Below are 25,332 nucleotides of genomic sequence, written 5' to 3' on the forward strand. Positions count from 1 at the left end.
TTAGAAATGCTTTTGCTACTTTATACCACCGTTGGCCGTTCTACATCTACTTTCTGACCAACGCGACTTATCTTGCTTTGCATGGATTGATCAGGATTTACTATTCCGTGTCCATGATAGAACCCAAAATTCCGTGGTGGCTACGGAAGGTTACAGCTTGTAACCTTCATCACTGTGGAAAATTTAAGGATTGCCGTGAGTCAGCGGAGTTTCTCCAACTTTTTCCTCGATTATTCCGGAATTCTAGTAAACAAAAACCGGCATTAAACATTATTCTTATTTATCGACAGACTTTGCAGCCGGCTGTTCAAAGTACCGAAATATTACGAGACCAGTGTAACGATCCTGCTGATTCTATCTAGCAAGCACCGCCTAGCCGAGATGCGAACATACGACGACTGGCTTGTTGAACCAGCACCATACCTCGAAGCTAGCTAGGCTGTTAGTGAATTCCACTAAGACACTCGTTAAAACGTTGTTTCATACAGACGTATTTGGGGTCTATTCCGCGAAGCGAGTTACGTGAATAGCCAAATTACGCTGCGCTGCTACTCGCATTTGCTTCGATGTTCTTCGAATTGAGCCACATGCCGCAAAAGCTCCGTCCTAAAACCCTAATGTTATTTGATTCGATCTGACTAACTTGCAGAACGAAACCTAGAGATAGTTATTAAAGTAAGCCGTAACACTCCAGTTTTTTTCTGGAAAAATTATATTCGCCTATGGTTTTTCATAACTTGTATTGCGCATTTTCGGCTTTCCAGTCAGTTTTATATTCAAAATGGCTTTTTTATACTGCCTGACGTTTCGGCCTTTGGTTTTGGCCTTTTTCAAAGGTAATATGGTTACGTTTTCTTGTCTAATCGTTGATTGCCAACGGAAGGAAGTTCAAATTTTAACAGCTCCAAATCCGCAATACAATATATGTACCTCAGTCGATCTTAACAGCGTTTTTCATAACTTTTTTCGGTTTATTGTTTAATATGTGACTTTGAAGTTGCTGATTTGTTGGACTCCTGCGGCGATAGTCTTCGATAGACGATTTGTAAAAGAATTCTGTTTTGCAGCACAAATCCTTTGCGATATGCGTTACGTTTGGGGGAGAACCATTGCGTTTCACGAGACAATTTCCGGTTTCCGAGGTTTTCGAACTTCGCTCTTCGTTCTGACGGTAGCTTGAATTAGCGTCCGCGCAATCATATCGAGAACTCGCCGCCTAGATTCATTTCAGGGATCCTACGTCACCAAATTGTCGAGTGACTCAACATTTGCAAGTCAGCTTTAATCTGGTCCAGCCATCTCACATGTAGAATCCTGATTTTCTTCTTTACCAGACTCACAAATATTAAAAAATGAACGTGTTCTTTACATAATCAATACCACTTGTATGCTCAAAGCATTCAGATAACATCTTTTGACAGTTTTTTCGCAGCTTTAAGATCGATTTCTGCAAAAAATCTACAATATTAATTCCAAAATTTTCAGTTTTCATTTCCGACAATAACAACACGACGGAAACAGGCGACCATCACTAATCGTTGTCATGTGGTGATAGTGTTTCCTGATGGCTGTCGTACAAAGAGGCTAATAAATACACCTGCAAATTATTGCAGCAAACGAACGTAACAGAAGCAGTAAACAGTCTAGAAGAATGTTTGACCGTTCATCTTTCGAAGCAAAATTAGTATCAAGAACGTGATTACTCGCACAATCCAGTAGCAGTCGGATTAATACCAGTTTCAAGCAACACGATGCCGAACAGAAAAGAGATTGCTGCTGCCATTGTGCGCTGGCTGTCTCGACATTTTTCTAACCTCGATGCGTTTAACCTTCCAGTACGCGTTACATTACAACACCCATTTTTCCAGCCAATGTTTTTCTTGCTAAACTGAATTGTTTTTTTCTTTTCTACCTGTATACGATGCATAGCCATGTGACATCGGGGTTTCCTTAATGACTACACTTAAGTACGGAGATCCGATTTATATTATTATTGTTAAAGTTAAAACTTACCAAAGAAAAAATCCAAATTATGCTGAACAGCCCACGCTCGTAGACGGACCAGTTAATCCGTGCCGTAATTGTGAACGATGTTGCGAGTCGACCTTCAAGGTGAGGGTTTCCGCCTTATACTCCGGGACGGTAGAGCTGCACACTGTCGACTGCCGATATTCCGTAATTTTGAAAAGCAGCGGAACCAGGTTTCAGCTACGACCATACGTGGAGGAACACACTTTTTCCATTTTTTAAACTTTTTCGCTTCTACTAATTTTTGCAAGGCCAAACTTAACTTTATACCTATATACAATTGCTCAGTCTTGATCCAAAATCTACACACCTCAGGCACTCGAGCTAAAAACAAAACCAGCCATCATCGTATAGTAGGAGAAATATTTACAATTAAAAATGATCCATCTTCGTTCGATTTCTTCTGCTTAGCTAGGCTCGCGTTTCTAAAAAAACAATGCTCGCTTGGTGAAAAGAATGCTGATAAACACACGTACACACATACACAACGGTATAAATCAGACGTCGGGCGACACGCACAATAGAAGTGCTTCTTTTTCTGCAATGAATGGGCCAGAGGCAAGGCAATGCGTTTTCCTCTTCTTCTCGTCGCCGACGTCTCTCTCGCGACTTCACGACGACCAAACTCCAGCAAAAATTTCTGCACTATTCTTCGCTGTGCGTGTGCTGCGCAATCAGGAAAAATTGGGCACACTTTCTGACCTTCTCCGTCGATAGTGACCAACTTTGGTGTCGATTATTTGCCAATCGGAGCACGTACCGCGCGACGCTGCGACATTCAAACGGGTTTTTCGGGTGTATAGAATGCGCAGTTTACAACGTTACACGTTACCCGAGCTTCGGGATAGAACTTTTTTGGTTTTTCTGCGGTTACCTTTTTTTCACTTAGCACTTTTCTTATGATCGCTGTATATCTGCTGCTGATGGTTGCAAGAACACAACCAGCAGAAACGAGTGGTACGAGCAAAGTGTGAGTGTTGGCTGATGGCTGGCTGGCAGCGAAAAAGGCAGAAAAGAGATAATAACGAGCGAAGCCCATGCAGCATTTGACGTTTGAGTGAAGTTTTTATTTTTGTGCTGGTACGATTGGCAGCGCGTAAAAGTGACTGATGATGATGTCAAACCTACACACGCTTAGACAGGGCTACTCAGTGTCTGAGTTGAAACTACTCATTATTAAACCGTTGTATGGAGCTGTCAAAAAATGAGTAGAATTGAATGTTGTCACTGTGCAAAAACTACTCAAAATTGATTTTTCCGCTATCAGTTTTTTTTTCGCAAAAATTTGTAGCTGGTTCGCTGTGGTTTTTCGTGTGTTTATGTTTTTTGTGCAAAAATGGAAAAATTTAGGCAAGTCGAGTGCAATTGTGTATTTTTTACGACTGTGCCAGCGGTAGCCGATACGGAAAAAGGTACTGATCAAGTATTCCACGTAATAATAAGGAATAATTATTGAAGTGCAAATTGTTTCCACTGCCAACAGCGGATGCCACTCGACAGTCTCAGAATCCTGATTTTTTTTCCGACCTGTCGTACTTAGTTACGGAGCCTCATCACGCCCTTCCAGTTATGGATGAAAATCGTTAGGCCAATTAGCATCGAAGGGGCTTTCGTCATTGGCTGCTGTATCAGCTTCTCTTATGGAATCCGCTATTGCAGACAACCTACAGATCACGGTGGGAAACCTGTCGACGAAGCTGCTGGTGATAATGTTGTGCAGGACATATTCACGGCCTCGGATGACGGCAGATTAATGACGAAGAATTAAATACCGGTGAGATCGTTTTCAACTTCACCTGTTATCTATTTGCTTTTCCTATTCCTATCTATTTGCATTTATACCAACATTTTATTATTCCTTATAATTATGATCATTGTTATTCATCTAAGCAAATAATCCATGTCCAGTCAACATATCTTTAGTAGTTAGGTAGATAGTGTTTCTTTCTATTTTCAGAGAGGGAAATAAGCTGCTTAAGCCTATTGTAGCCTAACTGTGGTTAATGCCATAAGTTCATCCCCAATGGTCCGGAGTGTCACTTAACTTTTATAAGCAAAAATACTTCCAACCAAATTTGGCATGTGAGGGTTTTTGGAGGCAATTTTTTTTCTATGATGAATTAGGACCCCCCGGCCATTCCTTAGGAGGGGGAGCTCCCATACAAATGAAATAGAAATTTCCGCATATCTCGAGAACTAATCAAGCAAATTGAATCAATTTTGACATGTGGGGGTTTTTGCGGGCAAGAATTGTTGGTATGATGAATTGAGACCACTCCCCTCTTTAGGAGGGGGGAGGGGACCTAATACAAATTCCGTCATATCTGGAGAACTAATCAAGTAAATGGAACCAAGTTTGGAACGTGAGGGTTTAACGAGACATGATTATTTCATTGGTGAATTGAGACCCCTCTCCCTCTAAGAGGGGTACAAATAAAATACAAATTTCCTCGTAAATCGCGAACTAACCTAGTAAATGGAACCAAATTTTACATGTGAGTGTTTTTGGAGGCAAGAATTTTTTCTATGGTGAATTAAGACCCCTACCCTTTTAAGAGGGGGCTCCCATACAAATGCAACACAAATTTCCACATAACTCAAGAACTAATCAAGCAAATAGAACCATATTTGGCATATGCGAACATTTGGAGGCAAGACTTTTCTATGGTGGTTTGAGACCACTCCCCTTCTGGAAGAGGGGGCTCTCATACAAATAAAACAGGTTTTTTGCGTAACTCAGAAACTAATCCAATTCGAGAAATTTAAGACTCCATAAGACATTAGTCAATAACAATACCACCAAAAACTACCTTTAGTAACACTAGATGATTAAGAGTGAGACAGCCGCAGGCCACTGCGAGGATGAGGATGCAGCCCTCAACAGAAATCTGTCTAGATTTATTTATTTTTCTAGGTCTACTGACCTCTATCCAGCTTTCCACGAGCGATACTGGCGGGTATTGGGCACAAGTGGGCACAGTCTTTTGACATACATTCATAGCAGGTACGTCGGGTTTGCTCTGATGGAGTTACTATGGAAACATCCATGCTGTTCGAGTGTAAAAATGTAAACATTGTTTAGTTTTGCCGATCAGCTGAAGAGGAACATAATTGAACGAATTCAAACTTTTGTGGTCATAATTTTCTGAAATCACCCGCTTAAAATATTTTTTATAATCGTACGAATTTAACACTCCAGTGCACTTAGTGGCTAACATTAACTTCATATTGGTCGAGCCGTGGTCATATTTGCTCTCGAACAGCATCTCGGTTCGATAAGAAACTTTTAGTTGCGTATTTGGACGTTCTCCCCGAAGTTTCTGCAGGATTTGTCGGGGAGTAAAAATTTGATCCGTAGTAGCACGGGCCCCTATAAAGCCCGCCTGATACTGCCCTACGAATTCTCTTGCTACTGCTACAGTGGACCCCCGTTCGTTTGAACAATTGCTCATGCAAACTAACGGGGTTAGTTTTTAATTTGAACAACTGGCAACCCTAAATATGTTAAAACTTGTAGGAATTGGCCGCCCTGCTCTTTGTTATTGTTTTGGTGGTTTGATTTAGTTCGCACTTGCAAGCAGTGACTATTTCATTCTTCGATCGGATTTCGGTCATAATCGTTGGGAAAACGGAATGTGAAACAAAATAAACACGCTAGGTTAGTACAAACAACCCGTGCTTATGTGCATTGTCTGCATAAGCAAATGATGTCGTATTCATCCTGGTACCACTAAGGCGGCAAGAAATATCGTACAACAAACGGATATCACCATTGGCGGCGTCGGTTTCACCTTGTTCGGCTAGGGAGTTAGTCCAGGCTCTCTTGTTCCGCCTAGGCCATGGCGTCCCATTACACGTTCAAGATCCGCATTGTTTGAGCCAATCTTCGCATTGAAGTCGCCCATGTGGAATTGGATGTCCCCTTTTGGGATTTTCTCAACCACACTGTTCAGCTGGCTGTAGAAACTCTCTTTCTCCTGCAGGTCGGCATCATCTGTTGGCGCAAAGCACTGGATTGCTGTAAGGTTCCTAACCCGTGTTCTAAATCTGGCAACGATTATTCTTTTGTTCAACGATTCTCACTGCATCAGGGCTGCATGTGCCCTTGGGCTCAGTAGGACTCCTCCTCTTTCTCGAGTAGCAATTTCACCTCGTATACCAGAATAAAGCAAGACTTTCCCGGATGATGTCTTGTGTTCGCCAGTACCCGGCCAGCGGACCTCGCTCAGCCCCAGGATTTCAAGCTTCAGGCGGCCAGCTTCCCTGCAAGATGAGCCAGCTTGCCCTGCTGGGCAAGGGTCAGTATATTCCATGTTCCGATTCCTGTCCGTGTTTTCACGCTAAAGGTCGTTGTCAATAATTCAGATAAATTTCTTCTTCCATTTTCATTAACTTTTTGTTTGCTGGTACAGTAGGCTGTAAACCTAAGGTCCTTATCCCACTGACGGGGCTGCCATCTTAAGGTGGGTGGGAGCCACTGTGACCCCTTCCCTGTTAGCGTACGACAACCGAGGTTGCGAACCCCAGCCGGCACCACGTGGATGTAGGGAGAGGAGTTGGTGAACAGAAGTTATGGAATGCACATGTTCACCTTTGCCAGGCCAGCACGTGTCATTAGCCCGGAATGGTTGTTCCAGCTCCTCACGATCTCTGTCCTCCTTCTGGCGCTTTTTCCTCCTCATGGTCGTGGTCAACTCATTCCGCGCTCGTCGGTACTTGACAAAATTCTCACTCGTGGATATGCTTAGATAGTTTTTCCAAGCTCTTTTTCTCCCTCTATCGCATGTTGGCATTCTCTGTCAAGCCAATCACTTCATGCACTCGAGGTTTCTCTTCCTAGCACCGCGCTTGCGGCCTCGTTGACGGCCGAGCGAATCATACTCCATCCGTTTTCGAGGGTCGAAGCATCTAGCTTCACAGAGGAAGACAGAGCTTCATTCAGTACACGCGCGTAGTTTTCGGCAACTGGTGGGTTGTTTAACTGCCGAATATATAACCGAGGAGGGCGGCTTTGTCGCAAGGTATAAACCGTCGATAGTTTTGAACGCACATGTACTGCTACTAGGTAGTGGTCCGAGTCGATATACGCACCTCGTAAGTTGGTGATGTTAGAGCACACTATGAGAATATGGTTGATTTGGTTCGAAGTTCGTTGATCAAGTGATCTCCAACTGGCTTTGTGGCGGAAAGAAAGTGCTTCTGACTGTGGGGAAAGAAAGTGCTTCTGACCACCAAGCCTCGGGAAGCTGCAAAGCTGATGCATCGCTGGCTGTTATCGTTCATGTTGGTGTGCAGGCTATGGAGCCCGGTCACCGGTCTATACATTGCTTCCCTGCCGACCTGGGCGTTCATATCCCCGAAGACGATCTTGATGTCCATCGTGAGCAGCTGTCATAGAACGCCTCCGTCTCGTTGTCGGGTCTACCTTCGTGTGGACAATGCAATGTACGCACGGAGAATAAAAATGTAGTTTCAACCATATTTATGGTTGTTTTACGCACAAACAGGAACTTCATGTGGTTTCAAACTGGAATGTTTGATTGAAATGAAAATATTTATTGTTATATCAATTTTAAATTCAAATTTGAAAATACTTTACTTTTAATTCAAAATTGTTATTTTCTTGATTCAAATAGAATTTCGTTTTGAAACAATATTTTCAGGTTGTTATAAAAATATTTTATTGAAGCTTAAAGCAGCCATCATTTTGTTTGAAACAACTGGAGTTTTTTCGCTCCTTGCGTTTATGATGGTGTAGTTGAAGAAACAACCTTTTATCCTTAATACGCACATCCTCCCGTTGATCGCTTTCCAGTCCATTACGCGATCCTGCATTTTGCCCAACACTACAAAGCCCGTTCCCAGCTCGTTGGCCGCTCCACCGCTCTGGAAAAAGAACCCGATCTATAAAAAGAGCGACAAGTTGGACTGTGAGAACTATCGAGCGATCACTGTTCTCAATGCCGCCTATAAAGTGCTGTCCTGAATCATTTTCCGCCGACTATCACCAATTGCGAACAGATTTGTGGGAACTGATAAACCGGCTTCGTCGAAGGTCGGTCTGCAACGGATCAAATATTTACACTGCGGCAAATCCTCCAAAAGGGCCGTGAATACCGAGTTCCCACGCACCATCTGTTCGTTGACTTCAAAGCCGCATATGATACCATCGACCGAAAAGAGCTATGGAAAATCATGGACGAGAACAGCTTCCCCAGGAAGCTCATCAAACTGATTAAATCTACGATTGATGGTACACAGTGCTGTGTTCGGATTTCGGGTGGATTGTCAAGTTCATTCGAATCACACAGAGGGCTTCGTCAAGGTCTTTCATGCCTGCTGTTCAACATAGCGCTACAAGGTGTTATGTACCGACTAAAGCTGGACGGATACGACGGGCAGGGCATGTTGCAAGAATGCCGGACAACTACCCTGCAAAGATGGTGCTCGCCTCAAATCCGGTAGGAACAAGACGACCAGGAGTGCAGCGAGGAAGATGGTTAGACCAGGTGGAGCGAGATCTGGCGGAGAGTACTCGGTGTCCGAGGAATGGGAGAGCGATAGCCCTCAACCGAGTTACATGGAGAAACTTTGTTCAATAGGGTTTGTCTTAGGACGACAAGCCACCTAAATAAGTAAGTAATCACGAAGCGAGAATTCTGGTTAAACATAGGTTCATTATTTTCAATTTTTCAATAGTTCAACATCAAGAATCCACACTTTTCCTCATTTGGGTTAATTCTTAGAAGATTTTCCGATCGATTGGTGTAAGAATATTGGAAATCGATCGGGAAACCGCTGAACTATTAGCGTTCAAAACCATACCACTTTTCGAGAAAGATTTTTTGAAATGACACCCTATCCCAAACCTTTCCGTAAGACGTAGTCTTACGTCAAAAGTGCACCGAAGATACCGAAACGATTTAATGTACAATATAACGTTTATGAGGGATTGTGCACTTCGGACAATTTTTCTTGCAATCAGCAATATAGTTCGAATTTTCGGAATGGAAAAGAATAATATTAGAGTAAATTTAACATGTTATATCATTTATTTGTTAATTTATTTTATGTTTTTATAGATACTCAACATCCGAGGAGCAACGGAAGCTCGCAAAAATGATCGTTCTAAAATGATCGTTTCCCAAGTTGAAAGATACCCTCTTCAAACATTTAGCACTGGATGAAGTAAGCTGCAATAATTATAGTATTTATCATCGAGGCGAATTTGATCAAATTTATACAGCAGAATTGCATCAAATACAGTTTACCCTTGTGAAATCGTCACATTTTGTTGTAACAACACCAGTCATCGTCGTCATCGTTGTCAGCAGCATATAGCCGGGGTGGCTCGTGCTGTTTCAAGCAGTCGCCTCCATTCAACTCGATCCTGGGCCACTCGTCACCAATTTGCCAGACGTCTCAAAAATCGCAAATCACTTTCGACCTGGTCGAACCATCTCGCACCTCGAGCCTTCCTGTTTCCCGATGCCGGTGGGGTTGTTGAAGAGAACTGTTTTTGTCGCACTGTCGTCCGGCATCTTTACGACGTGTCCTGCCCACCGCAGCCTACCGACTTTCGCGAGATGTACGATGGGAACCTCTTCAAGCAGTGTCTGAAGCACATCATGATTCATACGCCTCCCCCACTCTTTCCCCCACTCGCTTTCAGTTTGTGCTTCGCCGAATATTGTCCGCAGCACATTTCGCTCGAACACGGCAAGGGTGCTTAGGCCCTTGGTAAGCAGCGTCACAGTTTCAAGTCCATAACAAAATACCGGTCTGATAAGGGTTTCGTATCATTATACGTCGTTACAATTGTTTTTTTTTTTTATTAATTACAAATAAATATTCAGAAGAATACATCATAAAATTCACAATCATAAAATCATATTCGAAATGAGTAGTTTCTAACCATTCCTCTCAATAAAATGAGTAGTTTCCACTCATTAATCTAGTTAATTAAACTGAGTAGAAACTACTCTGTTTTGACAAAATGCCCGGTTACTCAAAAATGAGTAGTTTCCACCCATTTATCCAAGTAAAAAAAACTGAGCAAAAACTACTCATTTTGGAGAAAATGTATGGCTACTCATTTTTGAGTGACAGCACCTTTACTCATTTTTGCGTACCCACGGTTTTTCCGAAACTGAGTAGTTCTTTACTCAATTTTGAGTAGCCGAGGTTGAGCGTGCACGCTTAAAAAATTTGACCTGCTATAGACCAAATCCGGAGTGATTCGCGACAGGGGCTCAACTGGCAAATTGTAAACAAATCGTTTTATTACACCATCAGCATTAAAGAGATTGGCAAGAATTCTTTCTTCTGTTTTAATCGTTAGAATTATATAAACAAAGTTTTTAGTGATGGGCGATAGAAGTGTTTAATCAAAACAAAAGACAATTTGCAGTTTAGCCCCTCGCATTGTTATGAAGTGACAGGCTTATTTGCAAATCGTTTTGTAAACAGGCGATAGTAAAGAGCGAAACTGCGTTGTTTTCAAAACACAGGCGCATTTTAAACAGGCGAAACTAAATAAAAAATCAAAACAAGGTGAAACAGGGCTGGGCGAATCTCATTGTCAAAATGCTTTGAGGCTCATTCCAAGGGGTTCTAAATAAAACTTAGATTTTGAGTTTGAATGCACAAATTTTATGCAGTATTCACTTCACATGCACTTCTCCTAGTTGATCATTAATTACACAAAAATTGATCTAATTTGACCGAATTACACTTACACTTCCATTTAGTTTGTTTTATGTCAACACGCCACGATAAACAAATTCTAAAAAACCTACTTAGTACACACTTAACAAAAAGCACCGAATTCGGTAAAATTTTACCGAAACCTAAACAGCTGAACGTTCGGTAAAAATTTCGATGGTGCCAATCGACGTTTACAGATCATTATTGTTATTGCAGTTGAAAACCGTAATAATCGACGTGCGACATTCGATTTTATTCTTGTTCTGTGTGTCGCAACTACGTCGCACGTGGTGCGCTGTGTTCGCACTTTAATTCGATATACAGCGCACCACCTGCGACGTAGTTGCGACACACAAAACAAGAATAAAATCGAATGTCGCGAGTCGATTATTACGGTTTTCAACTGCAACAACAATAATAATGTTTGGTGCAATAAAAAATTTTACCAAGCATTCTGCTGTTTAGATTTCGGTAAAATTTTACCGAACCGATTAAGTGTGTAACGGGAAAAACATTATGGTTTCGGTGTTTGGTGTGGTTTCCAGCAACACTTTTGCGCTTCCCTGGTGAATTTTTGTTTCTTCAGTTGCACGCATGAAATCAGCCAATCAGGAAGCTGGCTCTTTTTTCACAGAACTCTTGCGGCGATACAACGTGGCACGTTGCGTCCTAGCTCTTGCGATACAACGTGTCACCACAGAGAACAGACTACCAGGTAATTGACAAAAAGTGTGTAAAAGGTTTTTATGTAATCTACGAGTAATCCTTCAATAGAGCACCCCTCGAGCAGTAAGTGGCAAACTAAAACTTGATGTCGCTGCCAGCGCTGCTATGTAACTCCAGCACAAAGTAATATTGATGAAGGTACATGGATATTTTTTTATGCGTTTGGCAAACTATTTCTGGAGGGCGCCACCGGCAGATTTTACACACAAATCGATTACTTTCTTCGAGCCTGTTAATCTGTTCTGTGTGGTGAACTGGATAAACTTGTTGTGCTCATTTGCTCCTATCTGACAAATAAAATTCGTGCAGTTCCAACCCGGATTGAATAACAAGAGTGTAGTGGTAAATTTTTGCTTCAAGGGCCCGTCTGATGATGGAATATTACACTGAAAATAATACTTTATCTCAAATTTGTATTTCAGAAACATATTTTAAAAACAAAATATTGCACCCGACAGCGAATCCTACGCAGATTTGTTTTTTTTTTAATAATAATCATCCTGTACTTACTACATACATTGAAAATATGCTTGTCAAGCAAGGAGGGGTGCAGTGGGGAGGCAATAACGAAAAACTGATGGTTCGAATTGCTAAATTGCAAACATGTGTGGTAAACGCAGAAAATAACCACGCTAATAATCTAAAGACTCCTAATAGGTGGAAACTCCGTAATAGTTACTCCGTCAATTTGACGCGGTTATAAAACAAACTATAGACTCTGGCGTTTATTCTGGCGGTATACCCTTAGGGTGCCTACAGAGTGCACGCGGCGCGACTTTGCTCACATTCATTTAAATACGCAGCTCTTTTTCGTCGGAAGCAGGGTCACGCATTAAAACAATGTGAGCGAAGTCGCGTCGTGTCGCTGTTGCGTGCACTCTGTACTTAGCGACGCGACTTCGCTCACATTTTCAATGCGCAACCCTGCTTCCGGCGAAAAAGAGCTGCGTATTTAAACCAATGTGAGCGAAGTCGCGTCGCATCGCAGTCGTGTGCACTCTGTAGGCACCCTTAGGCCCCGTACAGAGTAAACGCGACAAGACTTCGCTCTCATGTTGCTAAATGCACAATCCTGCTTCGGGCGAAAAAGGGCTGCGCGTATAACTACAGCAAGAAATGTCGCGTCGCGTCGCATGTCGCTTGCACTGAGTGCACTGAGTGCAAGTGACATGCGATGCGACGCGACATTTCTTGCTGTAGTTATACGCGCAGCCCTTTTTCGCCCGAAGCAGAACTGTGCATTTAGCAACATGAGAGCGAAGTCGTGTCGCGTTTACTCTGTACGGGACCTTAGTTGACCTTACGTCTTATGACAAGGTTCCTCCTCTCCAGTTCAGCTGGTCTCCATTTCCGCGGGCACCCAGTTCTCGCCAGATATCCCTCTAAGATATCTTGCCAGCTCGCTCGATGTGCCCCCTTCGTCTTGTTCCCCCTTCGTCATTTTTGCAGGATAGTTATCCGGCATTTTAGCAACATGTCCTGCCCAACGTAGCCGTCCAGCTTTAACTATATTCCGAATACTGGGTTCGCCGCAGAGATGCGCGAGCTCGTGGTTCATTCTTCGCCTCCATACACCGTTCTCTTGCACGCCACCAAAGATAGTTCTTAGCAGTTAGCGCCCGCTGGTCGAAAACTCCGAGTGCTCGTAGGTCCTCTTTCTTTCGTGGTCGTAGAGGACAACCGGTGTAACTAGCGTTTTGTACAGTGTGCACTTTGTACGGTGGCTCAGATTGTTCGACCGCAAGTGTTGTGAAGTCTGTTGTAGGCCCGATTTCCGCTGATAGTACCCCTTTTTATCTCACGGCTGGTATTGTCCTCCGTTGCCAATGAGCCAAAGTATACGGACCCGTCGACTACCTCAAACTTATCCCCGTGGATTAATGTCGGTTTAAAGGCGGTTAAAATAATACGAACATGGATTATGCCTTCCGTCATTATGAATCGTTAAAAGCTGGATACATTCTGGTCTTTAATCGTCATAAAACCAATTTGTATTTGCAGGAAACTTACACAAATTATGGGCCTATTCTTCGCTGAAATGACTACGTAGGTTCGGTCTACACGGAATTGAACGGTTGTACGGATAGGATAACTGGGCCGCTTTGCTGTTAAGATTTAACTTGAACTTGAAGACAATCAAACCCGAGAATCAGAACGATGAAACTTCCGAGTCACCTAAGGTTGCGGATTAGACGGGTGCGGTAACTAATGCAGTACCGATTCCTGAAAGTGACTTCATTAATCTAGTGCTAGTGAAACTGAAAAGAAAAGTTAAATCGTTCTCTAAAATAAATATTCTTATCCAGAAACGTTACATGCTATTTTTCATTTGAGCTTATTTGTATTGAAATATACACATTAATACAACCTTTTAACCTACATATCAAGTACACTGATATATCCTTCTAGTCAAGTTCAATACGCTCTTCGCAATCATGCGAAGCGATGGACGAAATTCCCGGCGAAAATTGGTGAAGTTCCTGCGAGCTTTTCACACTGCTACAAAACGGTGCGAGATATTTATATTTTTCAAAATCGTATTCGTTGTCCTGTTCTTCCTCTTCATCACTGGTCGATTCATCGGATTCCTCATTAATACCGCGTAATTTTTGAAAATTGTATCGTCCTTTGATTAAATTTCGATGTAGTCGTCGGGTGGCTACTATTTGGGTTTCCTCGTATAGCTCTGGTAATTTACGATTAAGATAAAGAATGATAAAGTTTTTCCCAATGTTTTCCATCAATTCATCGGGATAAAGCTGCGGATCGTTGGGTGGCCCGACAGGAATCGGACTCAGCAGTGATGGTTCCTCATTGGTTTGGCTTTCGCTCGATGGGGGGTTTTCAGCCATTGTTGAAGCACGAAGCTTCGGGCAGGTTGGGTAAGGACGCAACGACTTACGAGTGCCTTTGGCTGCCCGTCGAGAGCGACGTTTTCCTGCTGATGATGATTGCTGACTGTTCGGTACCATTTGCGGTGAAGAAGCCTCCGTAGTCTGAGTACTCAGACGCATTTGCTCCACCAAACAATAGAATGCATTCAGCTGTTCCACATCCTGGTTGGTGAGAGCATCCGTTTCGCTAATGTAGTAAGAGGTTGATAAAGGGGTACGGGGTGAACCGTTGGAGGGTGATACGCTGAAATGTAATGCTGGAATTCGGAAGCATCCCTTGGAATGTTTGAGATCCAAAACACTCTATAATAAGAAGCCAAATTAATGTAAGAAAAGTAATTATTATAGTGAAGTTACCAGCGAGCTTCTCTGGCTGCTGGTGCATTTCTGTTGATTTCCCTTCGTAAATTCTTTAGGAATATCGGATTGACTGGGGGTCTCGGGTACTTCTAGTGGGTCGGGTGATTCCTCTCGTCTGTCTACTGGTTGACGGGTTTTCAAACACTGCGACAATGTTTGCTGTTTGTGGCGCATTTCACTTGATCCTGCCGTTTCAGTAGAACGGGATCTTTTCGGGCTGACTGCCAAAGTTCGTCTCTGGTTTTCGACAATTTTGCCAATCTGCTCGTTGGTTGCAGTTCGCCGATTGATTTTCTTTTTTTCCGTTGAAATTCTCTCTGGTTTTTTTTCGTCCGTTGTATCAGTTTGTTCATTTGTCACATGTTGAAGTCTATTTGTTCGTTTTTTAGGTTTTGTCAAACGAGGAAACTTTTTGGGAGTGTTTACTCCAATCTCGGTAGTCGCAGGCTTGATTTGTAATGCGATACTTGCCGTTGGTTTACTTTTAACAACAATTTGCTTTTTTACGATAATTCGACGTGGTTTTGGAGTCGGAATTCGCGTGATTTGCCGTCTTGGAAAAGCTTTTCGAAATTCCTCTCTTACTACAGTTCGCACGGCATCTTTAATATCGGTAAGTTCGAATGCACTTTTTCGGTTAGACTTTTTGTTTTTAGTTTTGTGTTTGAATGAACCTTCCTTTTGAAAATCTTCCACAGTTTGCTGTAAAATTGTTCGTATATCATTGTCTAGACTGTTTTCGGTCTGTTGCTCTTGATCTGTGAACGATTGGGAATGATTTTGCTTTAGAATACTGTACGAATAATGTGTTTGCTGATCCGTTTGAATTCCAACAGTTTTTTGTTCGTTAAAAAAAGTAGATGCCTTTTTCTTTTTGACATTTTCTACCAGCTTCTTAATAGGGTTGGGACTGGGTGTCGAAGTACTGGGAATGTTTTCTTGATGAAATAGATTCTCAAAGGTGCTATCACCATCGTCACTTATATGGAAAACATCGTAATCATCTCCCGCACTGCAGACTCCGATGGAATTTAAGCTTGCTTTTGTATTTATTGAACACTTACTGCGATAAATAACGCGCATCTGAGATGACTGAGGGTATCGATGATCTACAAACAATGATATTATTTAAAGCTTAGATGGTTTCAACAATCATTGCATTGACTAACCTTTAACAATTGATTGAGTTTTTGATTTTCCACGTCCAGCGCCGAAAATCAGCGTTTTCGTGTTAAAGCGAACCTTTTTCTTTTTTGCTTTGCTTGCATGAGTTACTTCTGGAGTGATAATTGACTTTAGAACAAGCTGCTGTGCAGTCTGCAAATGATTGTGGGATAATTTAAAAATATGTAGGAAAATCACAACTTCTTTGAAAACTACTATTAATGTAAGTAAGTAAGATAATGACTCACCTTAGCGTCATTATCTTCGCTAGCACTCGCTGCAACAGCGATTTTTTCAGTCTTGTCTTGAGCGGACTGTAAAAATACGCTCGATTTGTTCGGTTGTGAATTATTTCCTTCTGCAAAATTAGGAACATTTACTTTAGCAGCAGACAATTTAATCCGTTCATCACACTGTAGTGCAGATGAAGTTTGCTCTAGTGAGGATGACAACTGGTTTGGCTGAAATGCTAATTCAAAATGTTTTTTCTGGTCACATTGATCATTCTCTCTCAAAATTTCAGAGCTAGAGTTTATCCTCAAGTGCTCCAATGTTTCTACGAATTGCGATATACGTATCTCTCTATGTTCAGTGTGGGTGACCTGTTTGAGTGAGTTTTCTTGGTCATACTTTTCTGTCTGGTCGATATTTTGCAATTGGTCAGTTTTTGTAATTTGCCCTGCATCAAATAAACTTACAACTGGACTGATTGTTTGTATCTACATAAAATAGTTGAGTTATTAGCAATAGACCCGCTTAATCAAGCGCAAATACTTACTGTATTTTTGTCTTCATAAAAACTCGCTGGTACATCAATTTTTTCGGTTTCATCCTTGCTAGACTGTGATACCAGTATCGGCATTTCGACCGGCGAAATAAAATCTTGGCTAAATTCAGAGAAACCTGCAGCAGGTAAAGGCTCAATCGATTGTAAACCTAGCGCACTCACACGATCCGTTGGTACGTCACACATTAAAAGTTCTAAAATATATAGACCAGTTCCGATTGTTGTTCAGAATAATACCATTCCTAAGATCCTTACCGTTTTCAGTTTGCTTCTCTGGCAGTTGTTGATCTCCATCGGAAAATTCAACTGTTCTAGGTAAATCCTCTATAGATTTCTCCACTCGATCAGCAACCTGACTGAGATCAGTTTTCGCGATTTGCATCTCATCGTATAAACTCATGGCAGGATCTCCAAGCGTTTCATTATTTGGAAGAAAACATTCCGAGTCCGAAAACGAAACCCTCAAGCTAATCGGAACATCAGAATCAATTTGTCCGTTCGAAATATTACGCAATTCAGTTGCAATAATATCAGTGCCGTTGACGGAAGTCAACGAATCTAAATTAGTCGGCAATTCACAAGCCTCGTATGTTTCTAGATACTTTATGATGCTCTCACGTTTGTCTTCCATTCGAATAGGCTTCGATATGTTGAAACAGCTGTGCTGATCGGTAAATATATCAGAAGTGACATGGTCAAGATTTGTCAAAATACTATTTGGCCGCTGTAAATTACTACCGGATCCAATTTCAATATCGTCACATTCGTAACTTGGCGGTGCGTTTTTATCGAACAGACTTTTTTCAATAGTTTGCTTGGGAAATTCGTTCGTTGTTCTACTTTTTATAGATATTGAAGAATAGCTCTAAAAGTAGAAAATAAATTGCGTTTGAGAATTATCGCCGCACGCGAAAGTATAAGCAAAACAATACGCCAAACCAAATTTTGTTTATTTAATAATGGCTCAAAATTCAAAGTAAGCAATCGAAGAAAAATCATACCATTTTGTCGTAGAGTGGCGAAACTTGTTCTTCCGTGCAACCGCTTTCATCGAATAGTTGCTTGATAATTTCGATAGATACCGCTCTTTTCTTCTGTTCCATGATAGACTTTAAATCCCCTAAACTGCGCAAATTATGCAAAACTTCCCGTTGGAAAACCGCTCAAAATATTTTGCTTCGACGGATTTTAGCAGTTTTATCAACAAACACAACAATGACTTTGCAAGAAGAGATGCCAGATTGCTCTGTAAATTGACGGGAACGATTGGAAACCCGGAACGCTCGTGGGGGTTTCCCTTGGGGTTTCGAATAGTTATTTACAAGGGGTTTCCAACAGCAAAGATTACTACGCACCTGTTGCGAACGTGTCAGCAACGAACCAACATCGATAGCAATTACAAATTAAATATAAAATACCATACCTCTCTTATTACCACAAACCGTGCCCACTAACACTACTGCAGACCCACAATCGTGCACCTTGCATAATTAAAATATCTTGCATCTATCTGTCAGAAAAATCATTAACTCTCTGGAAAGCGGATAAAAAGGAAGTAAGAAAAATTTCGACTCAGAATAACGTGCAATCAAATTTATCTATATTTATCAAGCTATTTATCTATATATTATCCTAAAGCTAAGATCATCTTAATCCTAAAGTGAACCTAAAGCTAACGATTACAGTAAACATAAAATCTACGGCAGGTAACTGTTAAAATTCAATTAAATAACTCGTAAACCTAGAAGCTAACCTAGCTTATCTATATACAATTGTTTCAGCACTTACGGCACGTGTTAACACACAATTTATAAAAACTAATTGATTATCCTAAAGACACTAAACGTAAGTAATTATAAAATATGAAAATGACAGTTTCATACGGTAACATTGATTTATACAAACATGCACAAGATTCTAACTATGTATCTCTATATATTATATATCTATAATCGGTAGGAAATATTTAACCCGTCGTCCGCACACAGATATCGTCGTAAATAAACGGTGGTTAATAATTCGGAAAAGTCTTTAGTTGCTTTCGCAACATTTTAAATATTTCGTTTAACGCGATCGGGAAGTGCTGTCAATAAGATATGTCGAAACGGTCAAATCGTGGTAAAGATTCCGGAAAAGACTCCGAGTCGGAAGTAGCTCACAAGCAAGGCGAAGTAGCAGCTATGTTGAGCGATAACTGTAAAGTTTGTGGTTGTTCGGAAAACAGTCGGATGGTGTGTTGTGATACTTGCGGTGATTGGTATCATTTAGAGTGCGTAGGCGTGGACGAAGGCATAGAGGAAGTGGATTGGAGCTGCAAGGATTGCGAAGCAAAACGTGTAGCTCGGAACACAGCTAGCTTGTCAATTTCGAAAGCATCAAATGACACAAATCCTGCATCACTGGGCACAATTCCAAAAAGGTCAGAGGAAGTGCAGACTTTGCAGAGGCAAATGAACAACCTACTGGAGCAAATGGGAAAACAAAAGGAATCGTACGAGCGTTTGCTGAAAGCGCGAGAGCAAGAGCAACAAACAGTTTTGAAGCGGCAACAGGAACAATTTATGAATCAGCTGAAGGCAATGGAGCAGAAGTTTGCATCGCGGCTACAGGTACCGAACGCGAACTCGACAACCATTAATCCTACTACTGATGCAGGTGGAAGTCTTCGGAAAACGCCCGGAGAAGCGGCAAAGAATGTAGAACTGCAGCTTTCGTTGTTGGCCGAGAAGCAGGCGCTTGAAATGAGGCATCTCGATGAACGAATGAAGATGTTGCAGATGAACAGCGGTATCTGCAATAGATCCGAGGATGGCGGTACAGGTTTGAATCCTAGTGCACAGGAGTTTGTCCCACCGATTGAGTCATTTTGGCCTTCATATTCGTCTCATGATTTAAGTAGAAGCCAACTTGCCGCGCGCCAAGCGGTAGCCAAGGAGCTTCCAGCCTTCACGGGAGCACCGGAAGAGTGGCCCTTGTTCATTGCCACCTACGAGAATACCACTCGCATGTGCGGGTACAGCGATGAAGAGAACTTGCTTCGTTTGCAGCGCAGTTTACGAGGAAAAGCTTTGGAGGCAGTTCGAAGTCGTTTGTTGTACCCGGCAGGACTAAGTGGAGTGATTCAAACGCTGCGTACGTTATTCGGACGACCGGAGGTGATAATCCATTCGTTGGTGTGCCGGATTCGGAATATGCCGCCACCGAAAACAGAAAGGCTTGGAACGCTAATCGACTTCGGTGTCGCTGTTCAGAACCTGTGTGCGACTATTAATGCCTGCGGATTGGAAGAGCAACTATGCAATACTGCGTTGCTTCAAGAGCTGGTTGATCGGTTGCCGCCTACGATTAAGCTTAATTGGGCGCTGCATCGACAAACATTACCATCTGTGTCACTTGCAGACTCCGGAACATGGTTAGAAAAGCTTGTAGAGGCAGCGTGTGTAGTCACTATACCCTCCAGCTCATCATTTAGTGCGGTGAAAACGGAGAAACGGGGCAGAAGAGAAGACGTAAATGTGCATTTAGAAGCGGATAGCGACTCATCACCAAAACAAGCGCATAAGCCGATAAATAAAGCGTGTCTCATCTGCCTGGATAACTGTAGTAGCGCACCGGATTGCAAAAGGTTTCGAAGTCTCGATATTAGTGGTCGCTGGGCAGCTTTAAAACAACACAAGTTGTGCCGCAAGTGCTTAAAAAAGCATTTTGGAGCCTGTGAGGTGAAAACCCCGTGTGGCAGACGAGGGTGCACATACATGCATCATGAGCTACTACACGATGACTCGAGGTATAAAGCAGATATCTACCCCAAGTCAACCCAGCCAAGTGAAGGAATGACGTCGCGGAATTGTAACACGCACGTTAGCCAGTTCGGGAAAGTTCTTTTCAGATATATTCCAGTAACAGTGCACGGACGCGGTGTGTCCGTCAAGACGTACGCGTTCCTGGACGATGGTTCGTCAGCAACATTTATGGAGACTAGTCTACTAAGGGAACTTAAGTTGGACGGCGAGCCCTACCCCCTCTGTCTGAACTGGACGGCGAAGCAAAAACGAGAAGAAAAGGAATCAGTGAAGCTTTCACTAGAGATTTCAGGAGTTTGTGGCAAAAAGAAGCAATTCCGGATCCCGAAAGTGCACACAGTTCGCTGCCTCGCGTTGCCAAATCAAACTGTGGATATGGACGAGCTAGCGTCGAAGTACGAGCATCTAAAAGGTCTGCCTATTGACTCCTACAGAAACATCTCCCCAAGATTACTCATTGGTATTGATAACTGTAGGTTGGGTCACGCTTTGCATAGTCGTGAAGGAAAAGAAGACGAACCTGTAGCTAGCAAGACACGACTCGGCTGGCTAATCTACGGGCCGTGCTCTATAACAACTGGATCAGCGAACGAAAGTTATTCTGCGTGTCACAGTTTTCACATATGTCCATGTAGTGAGCAGCGCGATACTGAGCTTCATAGGATAGTAAAGGATTACTTTTCATCGGAAAGCATAGGCATAGCGAAGACAGATAAACCACTACTATCGAAAGAAGACGATCGAGCAATCCGATTACTGGAGAAGCACACCATACAGAAAGGTGACCGCTATGAATCAGGCTTGCTCTGGAAGTACGATGATGTACGTCTGCCTAACAGCAAGGCGATGGCTATGAAGAGACTAGTATGTCTGGAGAAGAAGCTGTTGAAGGAGCCAGACTTAGCAGAGGCCTTCGCTGAGAAGCTTCGTGAGTACGAGCGCAAAGGATACACTAAAAAGCTTTCGCCAACCGAGTGCGATGCCAGACACCCACGATCGTGGTATCTTCCGATATTTCCGGTTCAAAACCCGAATAATCCCGGAAAACTGCGCATAGTTTGGGACGCAGCAGCCGCAGTTAACGGCATATCGCTTAATGCTATGTTACTGAAGGGCCCAGACTTGCTTACTTCTATCGTGACAGTGCTTTTCAAATTCAGGGAGTTTCGGATCGCTGTGGCCGGTGATATCGTTGAGATGTTTCACCAAGTGTTGATGAACGGAACGGACCAACAATCCCTGAAGTTCCTCTGGAGAGGCTGCGATCAGAGTCGTGATCCAGATGTCTATGCCATGGTTGTGATGATATTTGGAGCAACCTGTTCCCCGAGTTGTGCGCTCTTTGTAAAGAACGTAAATGCTCAACGCTTCGAAGAGCAGTTCCCAAGAGCGGTAGAAGCCATTGTTCATGAACATTACATGGATGATATGCTCACCAGCGTTGAGTCGGAAGCTGAAGCAGGACAGTTAGCGAAGCAAGTAGAATACATTCACGGGCAGGCAGGCTTTCAGATCCATAACTGGTTATCCAACTCCAAGAACGTGTTGGAAGCTCTAGGAGTGAAGGATGGAAACGAGAAGAACTTGAACACCACAGCAGAACTTGCGTCGGATAAAGTATTAGGGATGTGGTGGTGTACCTCGACAGATACGTTGTTGTTTAAATTGTCCCCTCGACAAGACTCCAAGCTGCTAACAGGACAGGTTGTTCCGACAAAGAGACAGGTACTTAGCACACTTATGAAGATCTACGATCCGCTGGGGCTAATCGGTAATTTTCTCATGTTCCTAAAGATCCTGCTCCAAGAAATCTGGCGTTCGGGTGTAGGCTGGGATGATCCAATCGCAACCAAGGAATGGGATAAATGGCGGCTCTGGTTGAAAGTCCTGCCCAGAATCGAATCCATCCGAATCCCTAGATGCTATCGCAAGAATACCAGTACCGAATCGAACATTCAACTCCACGTTTTCGTCGACGCATCCGAGAATAGTTACGCTGCAGTGGCCTATCTACGTTTTGAGGAAGGAGAAACCGTCGAATGCGCAATAGTCGGATCAAAGGCTCGAGTCGCTCCATTGCGGTTCGTCTCAATCCCTCGTCTCGAGCTACAGGCAGCAGTGGTAGGAGTACGCCTCGCACGTTGTATAACGGATTCTCTTAAGTTGAAGCCAGCTCAGAGGTTCTTCTGGTCGGATTCGCAGGACGTGATCTGCTGGCTGAATGCTGATCATCGTAAATACAGTCAATTCGTCGGCTGCCGTGTAGGTGAAATACTGGAGAGTACGGAAGCTGCAGAATGGAATTGGATCCCAACGAAAAGTAACGTAGCCGATGATGCCACAAAATGGCAAAGACTGCCCAATCTGTCGTCCGAAGGTCGCTGGTTTCGAGGTCCCAAGTTTCTATGGGAATCAAAAGACAAATGGTCCATTAAGAAATCTAACCCCGAGCCTACTGCTCTAGAGTTGCGTGCCCATGCGTTGCATCACAACTGCCTAGAGTCGACAATTAAGATGGACAAATTCTCCCGATGGAAGCGTCTAGTGCGACATGTGGCCTTCGTTTGGCGGTATCCGTTGAATATACGTAGAAAGAAGAAGAAAGTTAGCCTCGTCGTCGGCCCACTCACTCAGGAAGAGTTGGCAAGAGCAGAGAACTGCATCTACAAGATCGTCCAAGCTGAGGTTTTTTCGGAAGAGATACGGATACTTCAAGAAGCCAACCAGGAGCCATGGGCGAGCAAGCGGAGTTTGCCTAAGCATAGTACCCTCTACAAGCTTAGTCCCAACTTCGATAAGGAAGGTGTACTGCGTTTACACGGTCGCATTGATGCGTGCGATTTCATAGGAGATGAGACAAAGCATCCGATTATACTTCCCAAAAGCCATCACGTGACCGATTTAGTTATATCGCATATCCATGAACAATATTGTCATCTCAATCACCAAACAGTCTTGAACGAGGTACGGCAGAAGTATTATGTACCAAGTCTTCGAGCCGCCTACCGTCGTATAAGAAACAACTGCCAATTCTGCCGCATAAGAAACGCGAAACCCCAACCACCGATGATGGGAGATCTTCCGTCGATGCGTATGAAAGCATTTATTAGGCCATTTTCGTACGTCGGCATCGATTATTTCGGGCCAATGCCGGTATTGGTAGGCCGCAGAGTAGAGAAACGATGGGGCGTACTGATAACCTGTATGACCGTCAGAGCAGTACACATCGAAATTGCCCACTCACTGTCCGCTGAATCCTGTATATTCGCTATTCGCAACTTTGTTACACGAAGAGGAATGCCACTAGAAATAATCAGCGACCGTGGCACAAATTTTATAGGTGCTAGTCGCGAATTACGGGACGCCCTGGATAAAATGAACCAAAACAAGGTAATCGAGAGCTTCGTGAGCTCCCAGACCAAATGGTCTTTCAACCCTCCCGCAGCGCCACACTTTGGAGGATGCTGGGAAAGGCTCATCCAATCAATAAAAAAGACCTTGAACAACGTTAAACCCAATCGAACACCCACCGATGAAATGCTTCGAAACATGCTCCTTGAAGTAGAAGCAATAATCAATGCTAGACCACTGACCGAAATACCACTCGACTATGGTGAAGCGTCACCACTCACCCCGAACGACATCCTTATCGGATCATCGAACGGTTCCAAGCCCTCGATCGCGTTTAACGACAGTGCTGCCGTAGTGACGTGCTCCTGGAGGATGTCGCAGGTGTATGCGAACGAGTTCTGGCGCCGATGGGTCGCCGAGTATCTCCCAACCCTCACCAAAAGGACGAAGTGGTTCCAACCCGTCAAACCATTAGCGGAAGGGGACATTGTCATCGTAGTCGACCAAAACCAGCCCAGGAACTCGTGGCCAAAAGGACGAATCATCGAAGTTGCCAGATCAAAAGACGGACAAGTCCGTCGGGCCTCGGTACAAACAGCTACCGGAATACTCGAGAGACCAGCCGTTAAACTAGCCGTCTTAGATGTTGCTTCGACTGTAAGTAAGCCGGATCATTGATCGCGACGTACTGGAGGGGAGTGTTGCGAACGTGTCAGAAACGAACCAACATCGATAGCAATTACAAATTAAATATAAAATACCATACCTCTCTTATTACCACAAACCGTGCCCACTAACACTACTGCAGACCCACAATCGTGCACCTTGCATAATTAAAATATCTTGCATCTATCTGTCAGAAAAATCATTAACTCTCTGGAAAGCGGATAAAAAGGAAGTAAGAAAAATTTCGACTCAGAATAACGTGCAATCAAATTTATCTATATTTATCAAGCTATTTATCTATATATTATCCTAAAGCTAAGATCATCTTAATCCTAAAGTGAACCTAAAGCTAACGATTACAGTAAACATAAAATCTACGGCAGGTAACTGTTAAAATTCAATTAAATAACTCGTAAACCTAGAAGCTAACCTAGCTTATCTATATACAATTGTTTCAGCACTTACGGCACGTGTTAACACACAATTTATAAAAACTAATTGATTATCCTAAAGACACTAAACGTAAGTAATTATAAAATATGAAAATGACAGTTTCATACGGTAACATTGATTTATACAAACATGCACAAGATTCTAACTATGTATCTCTATATATTATATATCTATAATCGGTAGGAAATATTTAACCCGTCGTCCGCACACAGATATCGTCGTAAATAAACGGTGGTTAATAATTCGGAAAAGTCTTTAGTTGCTTTCGCAACAGCACCTTTGAAAAACGTTACCTTTGATTACTTTACTGATTTCCTCTGACTACCAGTAATCAACCTCTTGTGATTACTATAAACACAGAGAACAGATTAACAGGCTCGAAGAAAGTAATCGA

General features: G+C 42.8%; 2 protein-coding genes across 3 annotated transcripts in view; one reads left to right on the plus strand and one right to left on the minus strand.

The window, feature by feature from the left end:
• LOC128734917 (F-box/WD repeat-containing protein 7) overlaps positions 1-2,983 on the minus strand; it is a 42,170-nt gene extending 39,187 nt beyond the window's left edge. Inside the window, exons 1-2 of one of the 2 annotated variants that reach the window (XM_053829317.1) lie at positions 2,903-2,983; positions 2,014-2,352 (exon numbers count right to left, since the gene is read on the minus strand). The gene's annotated coding sequence lies outside the window, so the exon portion shown is untranslated. Of the gene's footprint in view, positions 1-2,013; positions 2,454-2,512 lie in introns of both variants that reach the window. The other variant, XM_053829316.1, reaches the window with a different exon arrangement.
• Positions 2,984-18,761: 15,778 nt separating this feature from the next.
• On the plus strand, positions 18,762-24,497 carry LOC128736532 (uncharacterized). The gene has a single exon (XM_053831016.1). The coding sequence runs from the start codon at positions 18,762-18,764 to the stop codon at positions 24,495-24,497; it is 5,736 nt and encodes a 1,911-aa protein (XP_053686991.1).
• Positions 24,498-25,332: the final 835 nt, after the last annotated feature.

The sequence above is a fragment of the Sabethes cyaneus genome, chromosome 2, assembly GCF_943734655.1.
Source record: "Sabethes cyaneus chromosome 2, idSabCyanKW18_F2, whole genome shotgun sequence".
Lineage (NCBI taxonomy): Eukaryota > Metazoa > Arthropoda > Insecta > Diptera > Culicidae > Sabethes > Sabethes cyaneus.

Coding starts and splice junctions, on each gene's coding strand:
- LOC128736532 (XM_053831016.1), top strand. CDS start 18,762: ATGTCGAAACGGTCAAATCGTGGTAAAGATTCCGGAAAAGACTCCGAG.